Here is an 18,439-nt window from a genome sequence, read left to right on the forward strand (position 1 = left end):
AAGGGTCCGAGTTACTGATTAACCATGAGTGATTTGTCAGTGCCAGGGAAGCCAAAGGACAAGGGTTTGGTCAGCCTGGGAGGGCCCACGGGGGGCCCAAGTTACACAAATGACATCATGATAATGCAATATCCTGGCCACATGTCCTTCGCTTCTTCCCTTAGAAGCGTTTGTTTGAAAGGGGTGCCTCCCTCGGTAGAACCATCCGTAGAAGGAAAGTAGGGATATCACCACCCTCAGTGGCATTTGGAGTCCCCTTATTTAAATCCATTTCTTGTAACAATTGTGGTGAAAATTACTCGATTCCCTCCATACGGTTCCAAGTTATTTGGCTTTCATTACAAGCAGCAGATTTAGCGCATTCTGGATGTGGGCAGACGAGTGGCAATTGTATAACTATAAGGGTATTTCTCACCACAAATTAATCCTATAGCACAAACCTGGCTCTGATTACACTGTTTGGCGGGGCGGTGCCGGTCACCCAGGCCAAACCAGCAGGAGGGAAGCAGGCTAGTGGTTACCACGTGAGGACCTGACATGCCCACTGCACAGAGTCACGCTCTTTACCCACACCGTCCTCCAGAAAGAAGAAAGAGGAGGAAGAGAAAAGACCACGTGGAGGCTCAAGATACGCAAACTCAACCTAGCCATTCATTGGGAGAGCGGACAGACTCTGTGTCACTGCTTCTGACCAGACAGATAACACACCCTCAAGTAGAAGACACGAGCATCACGGGAAGTGAAAGCATGCCAAATGCCATTGCCCAGAGGCAGCAACCGCGAGGATGGCCAGCGGTGCACGCCTGGTGGCTGCTATGTGCCAGGCATGAGGCTGGGGGCTTGGCTTTGCATCGCCCCATTTAATCCTCAGAAAAACCCTGACAGGTAGGTTCTAGGATTGTCCCCATTTTACAGATGGTAAAATTGAGGCACAGAAAGGTTCCATAATGAGCTGTACGATCTGGGCAAGTGAGTAACGGAGTTGGTGTTTGAACCCAGGCCCCCAGAGTGAGCAAATATCCTCTCAGACGCCTCTACCCATCAGAGAGGCCTCTCTTGGTCCTACTGTTCTCAAAGGACACTCCTTTCAAAGCCACCTCCCTCCCAGATTCCAGAACAAGGCTTCTCTTGGGCTCAGTCCTCTTGGCAAAGGATGCGAAAGGACCCCAGGCCCTGCGAAGCACTAAAAATCTTAACCTCTTGGGTAAAGGTCAAGTTCTAGGGAGCCATGGGTTCTGGCAGCAGTGGCTCTCCTGGTGGATACCGATGGGCCAGCTTTAGGCAAAACGCCTCTGAAAAGAGCTCACCTCCAATGGTGGAGGACGGGCAGTTCCTAAAAGAACGTGCATTCAGAAGGGCTTTTAATTCAAACAAACAGTCTCTGACTTCTGACAAGGGGCCCATCAACCAGCCCAGGAAGGAAGAAGAGGCTTGGAGAACTCTGGAGCTCAAGTTCAAGTCTTCCGACTCAGCGGTAGGAGCAGCAGGAGAGGTGGCAGCCTTGGAACCGGGGGAGCCTGCTTCCTGTCTCACCACCGGGGAATGGCAACAATATCTACCTCCGAAGGATACTGTGTGGCTGCGGTGAGAAAATGCACAAAACTTTGTAGCACGTGTGTGTTCTCACTCCGTGTCAAGCATTTTAATGTGTTTCACACCTATCTCTTCATTTTGTTTAATTCTTACAAAATCTCAAGGTATCTTTAAACCACCCTTTCACTGACAAGGAAACCACTTCAGAGAGGCTAAGTGACTTGCCTAGGCCACGCAGCTTGGAAACCATAAAACCTGACCTCATGTCAAGGGTCCAGAGGTTAGAGCCACAAGAATCAATGCCCTTCATCTCCACTTCCATGAATCTTCTTGTTTCTGCAAACAGAGAGCTTTAGAGAGGCTGGAGAAGAGTTAAAATTTTGAGGCCTGGGAAAACCCAGAGAGCTGGCCCCAAGTGACCGACCAATGACCCACTCTAATGGCCACGTGTCCCACAGAATTGCCTGTGATGATGGAGAGGCCTCGAATCTGCCTTGTCCAATATAACGGCCACCAGCCTCAGGCGACAAGTGGGCACTAGAAAGGTGCCTTGTGTGACTGAGGAAGTGATTTTTTTAATCTCATTGAATTTTTCCTAAATTTCCATTTAAATAAGCCTCACATGGTTAGTGGCTGCGTCCAGAACAGAGCAACTCCTCTCCCCCACCGCGCAGGCCTCCTGGGCACCACGCAGCGAAGGCTGTAAGAAAACGCGCGCTTCCAGGGCAGGCCTTGGTGCGGATGAATAAAATAACATAAATTCTTCTCACCCCAGAGCAAACACCATCACTGTGATCTGGGAACTTTCGCAGCTGGAGAAGAGAAATGACTGTTTCCAAAACAAACGGCCTCGCCTCATTTTTTCCTTCTCCTTTTGAAAGAAAACATTAAATGTGTAGCCCCCTACCCCCATTAAATTACTTAGGAGAGGTGGTCACTTTTTCTGGGGACCAACTCCTTTGGTTTACGGTGACAAAAGGGCTAAAATATGGTAGAAAGGAAAAGCCAGAAGAATAAACAAGAAGAGGCCCAGTACTCTCTAAGGTGTCATAAATCAAGAGGAAATAGACTCAGGGAGCTAAAAGCTTCCAAACATTCTTCCTCTTGAACTATTTTAAGCAACCCACACATACAATCTCTCAGAGGTTATTTCATTCACAGCAACAGATGAGAAGCAATGAGCTTGGCAGGAGAGCTCTTTAAACATGCAGAGAAACAAACACCTCCAACCACAGCCCTCCGGCCTGTCCGCCTGGCCACCCCGCCGAGCAAGGTCACTGTTTTAAGGCACCTACATGGCTCCATGGTTCAGAAGCAGCGAGGATGCTCTGGCCTTGCTTCAGTTCCTCTTGGCCTCTTGGACCAACCCGTTCCTTTCCCTGCTCAGGAAATCACTGCCTGTGCTTCCTCCCCACCCAGGCCGCTCCCAAGGAGAGAGGCAGCAGGGCCAACGGGGACTCTGGAACCCGACAGGCCTGGGTTTGAGCCCTGCTGTGTCATTCACCAGCTATGGCCCTTGCACTTCTCTGAGTCTCATTTGCTTCTGCTGTTGGAACGGGGGTAAGAAGAAGACATACCTCACCGCATGATTTTAAGAATGACATGGTAGGATACAGGGAAGTGCATGGCCTAGGGCCTGGTACTTTGGAAGGCTCCACACATGGTAGGAATGTGCTGGGGGTCTGAGTCAAGAATTCAGTCTCTTGGCTTCACTGGCTAGGAAGGGTAGAGAAGCTGGAGGCAGGCTGCCTGGGTTCGATTACAATCTCTACTTCTTATTAGCTGCACGACCTTGGGACAACCTCTCTGTGACTCAGTTTCCTCTAGTCAAAGATGGAATAAAATAGTACCCACCTCATTTACTAATGGGATAAATAACTTTGTTATATCTTGCTGCTACCATTCTAGATCTAACTCGGCCCTTTCCATGCAACCCTAACAATTCAAGCTTCTCTTGGGTGTTCTCTGGTGATCCTTCCAGATGAGTGAGCCAAAGCAGCATAGCAACGAAGTGAAGGAAAGTCACCATCCTGGGTGGGGCAGAAATGAGCACTCCAGAACAATGATTCTTTTACCACCAATAACAGCTGATGTCTGAGCGCTCACGGAGCACCAGACTTCCCAGGAACCTTACCCACATGGTCTGGGCCCCACTCCAGGACATTTACATCAGAATTCCTGGAGGTGGGGCCTTAAGACACACACTTACACAGGTGTGTGTGTGTGTGTGTGTGTGTGTGTGTGTGTGTGTGTGTACAAGCACTTAAAGTTCTCCAAGGGATTCTAATGTGAATCCAGGGTCAAGAGCCACTGAAACAACCCTCTGAGATAGGAACCATGATAAATACCCATTAAACAGGAGAGGGAAACTGAGGCTCAGAGACCAGGGGGCAGTCAGGCGGTGGTGACTCTTTGATGTTCCATCCCTCGGCCACCCTGCACTGGCATGCCCCTCCTGAGGAGCAGGGGACCACGCCATCTAACAAGCACTCCAACACTCCCAGGGCCTGTCTCAGACTGTTCCAGAGCCCCCTCCACCTTCTCAAAGCACCCAAGAAGGTTCTCTCTCAGCTACATTCCTGACCCAGATTTGACCTCCACGAACCCCAAGCAGCCTGAAATGGAGCGTCACTTTCCAAGGACCAACGGATACATGCACAAAGTCAGAGCAATCCACACAACAACTGGACCTAATTAAACAGATCCCATGTTAATGGCAGGAAACAACAGAGGGGACGATCTTCATTAAAGGCTGCGGGCTGCCCCTGAAGAAGCTGGAAAGCAAACTTCAGGGGCCCTTAAGGCCATCAACTGTGGAATTATAAGGCTGAAAATAAGTCTCTCCTGCCTGAGGCCTGATCTGACCCTGCTGGACAGTGCCCACTAGCCGGTCAGACAAAGGAGGGCAATGTTTCAATCCATCATATGATTAAAGGCATTCGAGGAGATCTGGAGGCCAGCCTCCTTCTCGATAGCTCTATCTAGAAGTGTGGAGCAAGCCACCGAACTCCCATGCAGACCTCTGGCTCCATCCGGCATCTTCCACACACAGCTGTTCCCATTCGAAGCAATGGCTACTCCCTTCTTTCAGGTGCTTAGAGCATAAACCTTGGTGCCCTACCGATTCCTCTCTCACCCTTCACACATCCAAGCTGTTGACGTATCCCATTGGCTCTAACTTCAAAATACACGCATAACCTCCATGCTGACTCCCAATCCAAGCCACCGCCCCGTCTGGCCTGCCTGCCTGTAAAGCCTCCCACTGGCCTGCTTCCGCTCCGTCCTCCCTGCTGCGCTCCCTTTCCAGCCTAGCAGAGGGCTGATCTCGTTAAAGTACAAATCACATGGGGTCATTTCTGTGCGGAAGTCCCTCCAGTGCTCCCAACAGACTCTGAATTAAAAGCCAAAGTGCCACCCAATGGCCTATGAGGCCCGACCTGGCTCACCACCCCTCCACTGGCTCTCCACCCGCACCCCCTCCGACGTGGCCTGCTGCCCCACACTCGCCCCAGTCCAGCCACACCCGCTTCCCGGCGCCCACCAGACACTTGCCGTTTCCCCCGCCCGGGTCCTCAGCTCCAGCCTGGCTGGCCTCACTGGGATTCCTGCCGCATGCTCTTACGCTTCCTCCTTCTCCCCCAGGCCTGCACCCTCCTGTCCCCCCCGGGGCTCTATCAGCAGACCTGGAAGCGTGCCCGGCGCACAGTAAGCCCTCAGTAAATATTTGTCGGATGAGCAAGTGGACGGACGTACCCCAACCCGAACTCTTGGCCTCTCCCGTGCTCCCAACCCCCAGCCCCAGCCCCCGTGACCACCATCTGTCTCCTCAAAGACCAACACGGCGGAGCGCGCACAGGTCTCTCCCAGGATACTTTGCAAGCACCCACTAGACGGGTGGGGCTCACCACGCAGCCTTTTCAGAGGCAGCGCCGTGGAGCGTGCTCACCTGCTACTGCACTGGGTCCCAGCGTCACTGTGGCCTGCCCGGCTCGGCCCGGGAGGGTTCTATGCAGAAGAACAGCTGCAAGCACTTGCTGCCGAAGTGTGTGCTGGTGCACAACGGATCTACCCAGCTCTGAGACGAGCTCACGACGCAGCACCAGGCCCATGGTTTTCACAGAAGCAGCTTTGGGGGCCGTATGTTCTGCCTCCTTCAGAACATCTTATTCATTTCTCAACATGGGGATTCGTCTGGTGGATGGGCTGGTGGGGAAGAGGGTGAATAAGCCGCCCCATTCGCAGAGCCTCTCAAGGTGACCTTCCCAAGCCCTGCTCTAACTTTGTGACTGTGAGGTAAACTGGGGTTCAGAACCCACACACCTTGGACCGTTGAGATCTGCGTCTCAGTGCTTGGAGTTGCTGGCAGCCTGTCATCCCCACTTATTCTTACTTTCCCTCCTCTTTGAAAAACCGGCCCTGCCAACTGCAACAAACAGCATTTAAAAATATCTTGCTGGATTATACAGCCTTGCTTTCTAAATTCCTCACAATGCCTGTCTCTGTCCCACATAGTATAAAGACGGGTGTAGCGTATTTAATTTTTTTTCCCCTAGCTGCTCCCCTGCTATAAATACCCAAGTCTGGGTAGGCGGGCCTCAAACACCGGCTGCATGAAGTCACCTCGGAGGGAGCCGATCCCACCACAGTGCTGGCCCGCCAGGGGCTGGACGCAGCTGTTGAGCACTGAAGTGCTGGGTCGGCCAGGAGGACACAGAACTTCTCCGTCCGATACGGGGGCGGGAGGGGTGGTGGTCGTGGTGGTGAAATCTCTAATACCGTCATCGCAGTTAATCCCAGTATGGAAAAGGATGGTGTTTAGTCCTACTACCCAGCCAGGTCTCCAGACAGCTCGTCCAGCTCCATGCCGGGCTGTTTCTTTCCCAAGGATACTAATCACAGGGCTTGACCTCAGGAAAATGATTTCACAGTGTCCTTGTGGGGTCTAGAAACGTCAGAGACAGAAGGGCCCTTGGAGGATCTAGCCCGACCTCTTCACACCACAGATAAAGCAACAGAAAGCCAAGAAGATAGTGATTCACTCCAGGTCATGGAGGGGCCACACTCCAACACAGAATTTTCTGGTTCCAAACCCTCTGCTCTTTGAACTGGATCGTCCTAGATGCTTGTGCAAATATAGTTGCTTGGTGTGTGAGCTTCAGCTTGTGTTTATTAACAGCTCTCCTCACAGAAAATGCGGATTTTCATATTTTAAAAGACACAAACTAAAAAATAATTTTTTTTAATTTTTAATAAAAGCTTGGCCTCAGTTTCAGGGATGGTTTTCATGCATGGAAAGGTTTGTCTTGCTCTCTTTGAGGTCCAATCTAATCTCTCCCCACCCTAATCTTGTCTATCTGGTACTGCCAAGTTCAGTTTCCCTACTTAATTTTCCCATCACGGACCTGCACACACCCCCTTCTCCTCATCTCAAGGACCCCAAGTCATTAACCACAAATGACTGTGTGTGTGTGTGTGTTTGTATATGTATTTCATTCATGAGACCTTTTTCAAGTGACAAGAAAATTCCTTCACTGGGATCAGGGAAAGGACTAACAACAGATTATTAGCTAGGCCATTGATGATCTATCACATTTTATTATTGTCAGTGGAATTCAACTGGACCCTAGGGAGTCCAATCCAGATGGCGCGGAGGGATAGGGTGGTTACACCAGATCAAACATTTAACAAGACTGAAATCTTTATTATCAATGCTCTGGAAATACCTTCACCAAGAATTGCAAGGTGACTAAACGTCTCTGAGAATTGATCTACTGGTTTCCAAAATGATCAATGCTAAACTGGAAACTGAACATATCAAGTCAGACTCATAACCGAAGAAAATATCTCGTCCTGCATTGTGTCCCTCTCCACTTCCAGGATTTGAGAGCGCTGCCTGGGCCAGAGTCAACCCAACGGCCTCATTTAACGAGTCTGTCAGCCCTGACCTTGGTTTGGTACTGGGACTGCTTTGGCCTGACATGCTCCGCTCCGGGCCCTGGGAAGAAACGCTGAGTCTGAAGCCAAGTGGAATGAGAGAAGCAAGGTTGATGGAAGCCGTGTTCTTCATGCCCTCTCAGCCCAGGTCTGCTCGCTCAGCCTTCCCGCATTCCTTGTACTGCTAGGACAACGGACAGGGGGGCACTGCTGAGGCCAAGCTTTCAATCAACAAGAGGGGTAACAGGAGGTCTGGGGCTGTGGTTAAGATGCGCTGGGGGACCAGACACACTTGATTTCTGAATTATAAAAACGAGTATTGGAAAGCTCTCTTCCTGCACTCTGGCAGGCTTCTTAACATCTGGATAAAAGATGTGGGAAAGTTGTCCCTCTTTGCTGTGTTATCTGCCCTGCTCTCCCCGTTCTGCATCTGAAACTGCTGGCCAAACAGGGTTGCCTGCTGTTCTCCAACACACACACTTCGGCTTCCAGGTCTTTGCGCACATCGTTCGCTCCGTCTGGAAGCCTGTGTGCTCTCCGCACTGCCTCCCCTGCCCTGCCTGCCCAAATCCCACTGGGCCCGATACCACATCATCACAAAGCAGCCCTGCTTCCCTCCCTCCCAGCCAGCCAGGCCTCCTCTCTCTCCCCTTTGAGCTCTCTCTCCACCAAGAGCGTCCAGGTCCCCATCTACAGGGCAGACGTGACATCCACCTCCCAGAAGGGCTTGGGAGGAGAAGCGGGACAGCTGAGGGAGAGCAATCCGCACCACCTTGCCAACCCAAGCCAGCGACCCCGGACTTCCTTGTAAGGATCCGGGTGTGTGCCTTGCTTTCCCTACTAGACGCTGTGTCAGGTAAGACCAATTCTTGCCCTCCTCCAACTTGTCTCCATTGCCTTGTCTGCCGCTGGCTCTCAGGAAGCAGCCGGTTAATGAGGCCGGCGTGGCATTTCTCGGCGTACTTGGGCTGTGCTCCCTCAGCTTCTCCTCCCAGTTCGGCACGTGGCTCCAAACACATCGCCAAAGCTGCAAAACCATTTAGGCCTTTTTTTTTTAAACAAGCAAGAAGACCACAAAGTATGTTTACATGGCAGGCCAGCAAAACACGAAACACCTGCTGTCCATGGCTCAGGACCTGGCAGCTGCAATGAGCGGGGTCCAATGTCCACAGTGGAATTGCTCCCTGGGGCCCGGAGCTTTGCGTGCGCACTGCCACTGTCCTTGGCACAGGGGTGGGCAGGAGCAAGGGGCGAGGGGTCCGATCTCGCTGCCCCCTGCCGGCCGGCTTCATCTTCATCTGGGGGACAATCGAGCCATAACTGAGCAGGGTGCAAGGTGCTTTTTCCAGATTCTCTAACTTCCTTCTACCTATTAGTCACCAAGGAAAGCCTTGTGACTCAACCTCGTCACCCTGGGATTTGGGTCACGATCTTCCCCTGCCCGGGAGACTCCCACTACGGCAAAAGCAAACATGACCAGCACATGCAACACGAGTCTGCAAAAAATACAGCAATAATTAGAATTAATATTTTATGTGCCAGAGTACAAAGTTCCTTACAGAGGCTTCCATTAAATCCTCATAATCATCCTACAAGGTGGGTACCGTTTTCAGCCCTACGAGAGAGCAGCACTTCTCAGTCAGTGGTGGTTTTGCCCCCCAAGGGACATCTGGCAATGTCTGGAGACATTTTTGATGGTCATGGCCGGCAGCAGAGGGTGTGGGGGATGCTTCTAGCATCTAGTGGGTAGAGGCCCGGATGCTACTAACCATCCCAGGACGCACAGGACTGCCCCCACAGCAAAATTATCCAGTCCAACATGTCCGCAGTGACAAGGTTTGAAAAATCCTGTTACAGAGAAAGAAACTGAGGCACCGAAGTTAACTTGCCCAGGGTCACACAGCTCACAAGTAAGGCGCCAGGAAGGACACCAGGCAGTCCAACACTGCGTGATGCTCTTCTCGCGGAACCCAGCAGCTCGGCCATCCCGGGAGCCCCGACTCTGCACCACGTGCAGCGCCCCACACAGAAGAACCAGCCCCTCGTTTTACTGTAGATCAACGGAGACTTGGAGCAACTTACTGGAGGCAAAGCAATGTGGGCCCCAACTCAGACTTCAAAGCCAAAGCATTTCAGGGCTTGCTGGGGGGCTGCTTTTCTCCGCGGGCTCCCAGCACTGAGATTTCGCCCTGTGAAGACTGCACCGACTCAAGAAATCATAAAGGCTTTTCTGCCAACTCCAGAGCCAGTGAGCTGAGCTCCCGGAGGCCAGTGGCCTAAACACAGGCTCCCTTGGGGTGCCTTTCCTACTGGGTTTCCTCCTTCCCTGAACTGACTCAGCCTTGTAAGAGTTTGGCAGTGGAGGCCACAGCTTTTCCATTCAGCTGGGCTGACTGATCAAGCAGCTGACACTTGCAAGGCCCTCCCCGGGCAGCAGGGCTCCCTGCCCCCTCCGGAGCAGCGCTCACGGCTGCTGAGATCAATGTGCTTGCAGAGCACGCTCTGCACCCGACAGAGTCACGCGGACTCCTTTGGGGGCTGGTCCAGGTCTGGATTTCACCACTGGTTATGAAGAGTCACCGGCCTAATGTATTTAGGGGGCCCGGACACAGCAGGCCACCTACAAACAAAATCTATAATAAATACTTTGGTCGCTAAGAGTTTGGTGGTGAGGGTCACATGCTGACCTGTTCCTCACACCTTTATTTCTGTAACTCTTCACAGGAAAAGCACAGGCCTAAGGCTTGAGCAATACAGGACTTGGTCCTGGCACGGCTGGGACCTCGCTGTGAATTCTGGGAAAGGGCAGTTCTATTCCATGGATTTTTATGGGGAGCCAGTAAGATCACGGAGGAAAAATGTTTAAGGTGCTGCACAGAGTGTCGAAGTGTGGAGACAGGCCAAGGCGTCCACCCCTGTCCTGTCTGGCAAAGGCCAGACACTGACAGTGGGCGGGTAAGGACCAACCTGAGGATTAGGAGCAAGGTGTCTCTGGCTTGTTTGGAACTTAGGTGTCGCTCACGCACCCCAGGAGCGTCTTGGCTGTCGATCGCTTTAGTTCCTTCTCAGATTGGAGGCGGGGGGAGGGGGGTGGTGGTGGAACCTCTTCTGAGCAATAGTCATCAACCGAGCTCGCCCTCTGGGGCAGCTCTGTGGGCAAGGGTGGGGTGGGGTTGCTATTCTTAGGGCAACCGGCTGCCTCCGTCTCTCAACTCAGTCCTCCTGTGGATTTATCTGCTGCCTATTAGACTTTTGCTGTGACACCCCCACTTTGGGTACTGCACCCTGAAGGAATCTCCTATACACCTCTGACATACAAATGAAACCCCACCATTTACATTTACTCATCACACCTGGCCTTGGGACCCCTGTGAGAAATTAGGGTATCAAAGAGTTGAATGATGTCCCTAAGAGTGGGGAATCCCCAAAACGCTGCCTCTGTTCAAGACCTTGAAATTCTCTGCCATGGTATAGAAGGGGGAAGGTTTTTCCATGGTGTCAAAGGATCTCAAATCACCTTTCTGGAATTAAACATCTATGTGGTGGAATCATTTATTTGCCTGACAAGTACATACAGAGCACCTGCGATGCGTCAGAAGCCATGCGGGGCACCGGGGGGACGACGAGCTCACAGCTGGGTGGGAGAGACAGACCCGAGCAGGAAATGATATGAGCATATGGTCTGGGCGCCGCGGAAATGTCGAGGAGCGGCTGTGGAGGAGTCAGGTAAAGCCTTCTGGAAAAAGCAGAACAACTCCACCTTGTTCCTCTAACTACTTGAGGCTGGGTTGCACTTCTCAGGCATTCACGGGGGGAAAAATAGGTTTTCATTTCCAAAGCTTGCTTTGTTTCAGTTTTACCAGCTCCCTTGGCTTCAATAAAATAGTCCAAGAGAAGCTGCCTTCCTCCCTCAGACTACCCAGGTGTGGAAACTGATGAAATAGCAACCAGCGGCTCAATTAGCCCTCGCCCCCTTCGTTGATGATCTCAGGGAAATCTGCTTATAATCTCCGTGCTAGCTGCATCCTACCGGAGAACAGCACATCCCTGCTGTAGAGGCAGCCCTTGTATTTCTTGGCTGTAAATGAGATTGTTGGGTCTTGCCTCAGATGATAAAAAAAAAAAAAAAAACTGAATAATTCAGAAAAGTCCCCAGTCACCGTATTTTGCCTAGAAATTTTTCGACAGCAGTGGTATCGATACACTATTACTAGGAACACGCCACAGAGGCCCTGCTTGGCTGTCATTCAGATTAGCTCTAGTCACGCTATCCCATTACCTTGCTTTGTTTTTAATAACATTTACTACTAAGGGTAAATCCCTATTTGTCACTGGTTTATAAGCTTCATGAGAGGCGGGCCCTCCCCTCCCTCTTCTCCACAGCACTTTTAACAGCGGTGGGCACAGGGTCAGTGCTCAGTAAATATTTGTTGAATGAACTGCTACCATTTACTGAGCATTTACTATGTGCGAAGATCTTTAAATCTATGATCTCACCCAATCCTCATACCAACCTTACGAGTTAGGTGCTGTTATTACCCCCCCATTTTACAGATGACAATGGTTAAGAAATACGCCCCGGGTCACTCTTCTAAACAGCAGAGGTGAGCTCCAAACCCTGTGACTCCGGAGTCTGCACTCCTTAGCTCTGTGATGGGGCTACTCTTGTGCACTTCCTGGTTTGGAGTAAGAACGTTCTCAGCGAAATCCTCTCATTTCACATACAGTCTTGGAACTGAAGAGGATTTTCTCAAATGTTCTGAACACTCATGAAAGCTGCGTAAGACAAACCGCCAAGAAGAAACCCAGGAGTGAGTCTCAGTATCAAACTTACACACAGGGATAGGAAAGAGCAGGCAGGGAGGAGGGGGGGGGCAGTGAACCAGAGAAGCTTCTATTTTCTGCCAGCCCCGTGCTTATAAATACTATCCTATTTAAGTGGTTTCTCTACCTCCCATAAGGAAGCCATGGAGATATCCCTTAATGACACTGCCCTGGGAATACGGACATCAATACCAAATGAACAGGTGATATAAACTCCTGCTGCTCTATGAGGCTGAGATCATGTTGTATAAACACTACAGAACTTTTATCATCCATCACGGGCTGAGCAAAACCATATTTGCCCAGCACTCTGAGTAATGGCCAGGAGTAGATGGATTAGGGCCCTTAAATTCCTAGTTGGAAGACATTAAAAGTTTAAGAGCCCCATATAGCTGAGTCAAATGCATGTGCCCATGCTGTATAATTAGCAGGCACGACAACAATAAAGATATAATTGAAAGGGAAGACCAGCAGGACAAGAACACGAACCGGCGCCCTCCTCCCAGATGTAGCCACTTCGCCCTTGGACTTCAGCTGTGTGAACGGTAATCGTGCCGGCCTTGGGCTTCAGTGTGACAAAGGTTTGGCTCTCCCATTCCTTCCCTGAGCAATTTCTGCTTCCCTCTGAAGTCCGCTTTCAGGCATAAGTAATTCACCGCTCCTCTACCAAACATTCAGTTCACTTTGTCTAAACAGACTTCATAAATCCGCCTAGTAATTGTTTACGGAGGCCACCAGCAGGATCTCATGTATAAAAGATGAGCATCCGTGTTCCTAAGTGGAAGCGAATAGTCACCTTGCCTGCAAGAGACTTCCCAGGAGACCAGAGAAGGCTCAGAGGGAGACGCTTGCTCTGAACATCTAGGGAGCTCTGCTGTCTGTCACGTGGAGTCCTGCTGTCTTGACGACCACGGCTTGAGAAGGATTGTTTGGCGTAAGGGAGGAGGGTCAAAAACTCATCCTGCAAAAAAAATCCCAAGGAGTGATGACCCTAGATAAGAAACGGCGCTTTGGGATAAGCCCTTTAGTGGAAGACACCCGTGTTCTAGAGATTTCTGGCTACTCTGCATTTTCAGGGGACCCGGGAGAGGCAGCTGTTCTTTCGAGCTTCAATTTGCAGTTGGAAAAACTGATAAGTTCCTCTACCTGCTGGGCACCAGCTGTGCCTGAGGGGCATTTTTGGGTTCTGTTTGGCACTTAGTGTTCCGTTTTTGTTCTAGTCTGGTTTATAGGCTTGGGGCCTCCGTCTTTTCTCCTAGGGAGCTTTCCTTGAGCTCAGTCTGGGCCTCCCCCTTGGCCCAAAGTATAGGACTCTCCCCTGGGCAATGATGGTGGGTGGAAATCCCCCTGCCCTCCACTTCCTCTCCTGGAGCTCATGTTCCCGGTGTTAATACCACAAACTCAGAAGGCACAGCACAATTATCAGCTGTGACATCATCAACACAGACTCTGGGCTGATCTCAACTCTGACCTGAGAGAAGGGAAATTAAAAGGCAAACACTCTTCCTTTCCACGCATTTTCTTTGGTGGCGCCAGAATGAAAACCCAAACCAAGGAAGGGCTAAGCAAAGCCGTGCTGCTACATACAAACTATTTTCAAAATGAGGCCTTACGTGTCGGCTGCCCTCCTTGGAACTGGACTCACAAAAATGAAGCTGTTTCCTCTTCTCTGATGGCTAGAAGCCTGAACTCTGGAGCCTGCCCAGGTTCCAATTCCAGCTTTGTCACTTAATATCTGTGTAATCTTGGGTAAACTGCTTCACTTGGTTTCCCCATCAGTATACTGAGGATCATACAAGAGAGCACCTACCTAATTAGGTTGCTAGGATTTCTTGAGTTAATGTATAAAGTGCTAAGAATATGACTGACATACTGTTAAGTGCTCACTTTAAATTTTAGCTATTTTGATGTTCAACCATGATTAAATTTGACTTCCTTTATTCCTTTTCAGCACCCATCTGGCCTCTTCCACGGACTACTTGTTTACCACCGAAGGCTGTTCCCAAAATGGCCTTCCAATCAGATTGCAAGGATGTCTAGCCATAGTACCATCCTAAATAATTTATGGTTTGCTGACTTCTGAAATTGGAGTCTGGTAGGCAGTTTGCTGTTAAATGTATGTCACACCCTAACCTTACCAGGGAGAAGGTCAAATGCTTCCCTTCCACCCTTTGCACTGAAGCCTTGTCATCCTTCAGAGAAATGCAACTGCCCAGTGTGGTTCCCTTCTCAGACTCCACATCATGCAGCTGCCCATCCCCCACACCTCTTTCCCATAACCTAGTTTACTGGGTCATCATTTCTTCTAGGAAAGCCCATAAGGTTGTGCATTGAATACAACACTGAGCACAGTTAAGAACCCAACACTACTTCTCCGCCTTCCAGGAGGAGGCCTGAAGTGTATCCTTCAAGCCTGCAAAGCCCAAGTCAGCTGCACCTGATCCTGGGTTTCCTGCATGCTTCCTCCCATTCCACTTATCCAAGCTCAGGTCTTGAGTTTGGACCCTCTCTGGCTGCTGCTATTAGGCTGGAGAGATCCAGGGTCAGAGCCACAGTCCATCTGCTCTGCTGTTGGGGAAAGACCACTATACATCCAGTCAAGCAAGGCAAAGAGTGGCGGGGCAGGCAGCTTCGCGGTAAGAGAGGTTCGAGAATGGCTTGGTCAAGAGCCTCAATCCGTAAACAGCACCCACATAGTGACAACGCCGCGAGGAACAGGATGCTGTACATCGACCTCAACTTTATCCTCCAGAAGCCGGTCCCCGAAGAACTATCTTTGGCAAGAGCCATTTGATGGACTCCACCCTCAGAACAAACGTTTTCTTCCAGGTCCTGGCACACCCACCAGCTTTGCCCTAGGAAGCCCAGAGCGGGAATTCTCTACCATCCGTCCACGGCCGAGGCCCGCACACTTACCGTTGGCGTTCTTGCCGCAGATGAGATGTTCATAGGGCTGCAGGACGCCCCAGAGCTCGGCGTCGTTGTTGATGACCATCTCCAGGGCCTCAGCGGACACCTCCCCGCCCCCGGCCCCTCCACCATCGGGGCTCTGGCTGGCCAGCACCCTGGCCCGGATCTCCTCCACCAGGTTCTCCATGCACGCCGTGAGCGAGATGGCCGCGTACTCGTGGATGCGCACGGAGATGCGGGTGTCCACCATCCAACGGAAGAAGCGGCCCACCGAGAAGGTGAGGCCACAGCGCGCTGACTTGCCCCGGCGCAGCCCGTCGCCGGCGCTCATGCTGTACAGTGACAGCGCCTTGACCGCGGCCAGCGCGCAGCTCTCGGCCAGCGCCCAGCTGTGCACCAGGCGCACGGCGCTCTGCACCTCGAAGCGGGTGCACTTGGCGTGCAGCACGCTCAGGCGCTGAGCCTCGCGGGCCACGCGGATGAGCGCCCTGCGGAGCAGCCCGGCCAGGCGCCGCACCGCCTCGGCGGAGAACAGGGGCAGCCGCCGGCCGCCGGCGCCTTTGCGAAGCACCCGGGCCACGTCTCCCTCCGTCCAGGGGAACTCCTCCAGCTCGGGGAGGCGAGGGCAGCGCGAGAAGAGGTCGGCCACTTCGGCGTCCTCGGGCAGCACCGTGTTCACCGTGTCCCAGCTGTTGTGGCGGCTGTTCATGGAGCCGGAGTAGCACCACCAGGCCGCCCCGCGGTGCTGCTGCGCCGAAGAGTTGAGCGCCTGCGAGTTGGACTTGGAGGACGAGAGGCTGAGTGAGCGGCACGAGTCCCCGGCCCCATACCCGGAGTCCAAGGTCAAGTCCTCCAGCGTCTTCAGAGTGGAGCTATACGTCCCGGCCATGGGGAGCCTGCCACCGGCGGCCTCGCCGAGCGAGGGGAGCTCACAACTCCATGCTCCCTTCCCCAAGTGGGCAGGAACAGGCTCTAGGCTCTCCGGGGCGCCCTCCTTCCTCTCGGCGGCCACATCGCCCGCCCGGAGGCCGCGGGAAGGTGGGCGAGATTCTCGGCGGCCGGGGCCCCACGCGCCCAGCGTCCGACGCGAAGCTGTCACTGGAACGGCCCTCGCCGCTCCTCCTCGGCACTCCCCCTGGTCCACCTCAGCCTCTCGCCAGCAGAGCGTCTGTCCTCCGCAGAGAAGGAATCCCGGGAGAACAGGGCGGCGGCAGAAGGAGGAGGCGGCTCGCGGCGCCGCGCGAGTCCGGGACCAGCCGGCGAGAAAGCGCTCGGCAAACTTCTGCGCGGCGCCGGCGGCCCGCTCAGCTGGGTACCCCGCCGCCACCGGCATGCAAATAACCCGGGGCGACTCACCAATCATCGGCCACGACGGGCAGGGGCTGCACCAATGATCTCCTCGAGGGGCGGTCACTATGCAGATTTCACGGGGCTGCGGGTGAAACCCCGCGGCGACGGAGGCGGGGCTGGAGGCCGAGGGTCGGGTGAAGCCGCTGGGTTGAAGGTGGAGGAGGGGGAAGAGGGCCCGCGAGCCCCGGAGCGCGCTGGGAGGTGGGCGCAAAGGCCAGGAGAGGAGGGGTCGAAGCGTTAGGCTCGGGAGCTGACGATTTAAAGAAAATTTTAAAGGAAAAGCCATTGTGCGCTGCCCCCTGCCCGCCGTCCAGGCTTTGGGCGTTCGCAGTCCCTTTTCAAGCCCTCTGCAGCCAAACACCGAGGCTGACTTGTCGAGTGTGGGTCCGGGGGTGGGAGGAAGAGCCGACTGGGGGAGAGGGGCACAAACCGGGCACCGCACCCCTCTCCCGGACTTTCTGGAAGGCCCTCCCGTTCCCTGAGATGAAACTCCACTGCTGTTTAGAGGGAGGAGGGACGCCCCCTCTTGCTTCTCCCGAATCCGTCTGGTTTTCTTTACATTGCTATCCAGGTTCCAATTAGAGCAGATCTGATGAATAGACGGGCTCCAGGAGGTCTGTGGTCCCCCTCCCTCCCCACCACGGGAATTGCGCAGCTTTCTGAGTATTAACTCTGGGGAGAGGGTCCTAACTTTTATCAGATTCTCAAAAGGGCCCGTGACTTCCCTGTTACATCTGTACGGAAGTGCTGGCTGTCAGGTGGATCCTTTCTGTCTGAGACGCGCGTGTCCGAGTGCGTGTGAAGGTGAGAAATGTACCTAGCACTGACCTGCACTCCGAACATTCGGCTGCAAGCACCGCCTCCTGACGGCGTGCTCTTGGGCGAGCCCTGTGTCCCCTTGGGACTCGGTTTCCTCCGGGGTGAAATGAATGCTGACCTCCAAGCAGCGCCGTTGTAAACCTGTCTCAGGGCCTGTGTCCAGAAGCGGTTCAGTCAGAGAGCTATTGGTTCCAGCAGATCCACGCCCAGTCCTTTCCGTCCGGCTGCTGTCCTGCAACTATGCACACACACGTGCTCCAACGTGCCTTTGCCCCCCTCCGGTGGAACCGCAAAGTCAAGGAGGAGATTGTGCACGCGTTGCCCCCAAATCAGCCTCCCGCGCTCCTGAATGGCTCCTTTGTGCTGTGTCTTACAGAGTTCCAACCTCGGGCTGTGAGTTGGATACGAACTAGAAATGTCTGGTTTGTCTCTTTCCTTCTGAAATTAATGGCCCTTTCCCTGTGAAACTCCTTTTTCTTAGCAGTTTGGCTTCATTTTTCCTTTCTGCGGGTCTTTCTTTATGCAATATCGCCTCCTCGTGGTTAGAAGTGGGAACGGAGTCAAGGGTGGAAGTAATGCGAAAGGCACAAGTCCACCGGCATCAAGTTAACAGAAGACACAAGATGTGACTACAACTGATAGAACTGAGATAAGAAGTCAAATGTGGGTATTGAGGTTCAGTATGTGAAAAATTCGAAAAAAAAATTTGATGCAATTTAAAACTTATTAGGGGAAATATAATTTTAAAGCAAATGTCGCCCTCTAACGGACATTTAGAGGGAAGAACTTGCCCACAGGTCCGTCTCCCTTCCTTCCTTCCTTCCTTCCTTCCTTCCTTCCTTCCTTCCTTCCTTCCTTCCTTCCTTCCTTCCTTCCTTCCTTCCTTCCTTCCTTCCTTCCTTCCTTCCTTCCTTCCTTCCTTCCTTCCTTCCTTCCTTTGTTGTGCACACCCTTAAGAAGAGAGAAAATTTCTTAACTGGAAATTTACTGCAGGGAGCTTACTGAATGGAAAAGTTATCTGGGAAAGAGCCGATGTCGTTTATCTTACATTTAAGTGACTTGATGACAT

At 52.5% G+C, this 18,439-nt stretch overlaps 1 protein-coding gene across 2 annotated transcripts in view; it reads right to left on the bottom strand.

Moving 5' to 3' along the window:
• The window catches only part of ABTB2 (ankyrin repeat and BTB domain containing 2), a 173,084-nt gene extending 155,038 nt beyond the window's left edge, over positions 1–18,046 (bottom strand). Inside the window, exon 1 of one of the 2 annotated variants that reach the window (XM_026512138.4) lies at positions 15,208–18,044. In XM_026512138.4, coding sequence (XP_026367923.2) covers positions 15,208–16,837 — 1,630 coding nt within the window. In that variant the 5' untranslated portion in view covers positions 16,838–18,044. Of the gene's footprint in view, positions 1–15,207 lie in introns of both variants that reach the window. The other variant, XM_026512140.4, reaches the window with a different exon arrangement.
• Between the last annotated feature and the right edge of the window lie 393 nt (positions 18,047–18,439).

This window comes from Ursus arctos, unplaced genomic scaffold (assembly GCF_023065955.2).
Source record: "Ursus arctos isolate Adak ecotype North America unplaced genomic scaffold, UrsArc2.0 scaffold_23, whole genome shotgun sequence".
NCBI lineage: Eukaryota > Metazoa > Chordata > Mammalia > Carnivora > Ursidae > Ursus > Ursus arctos.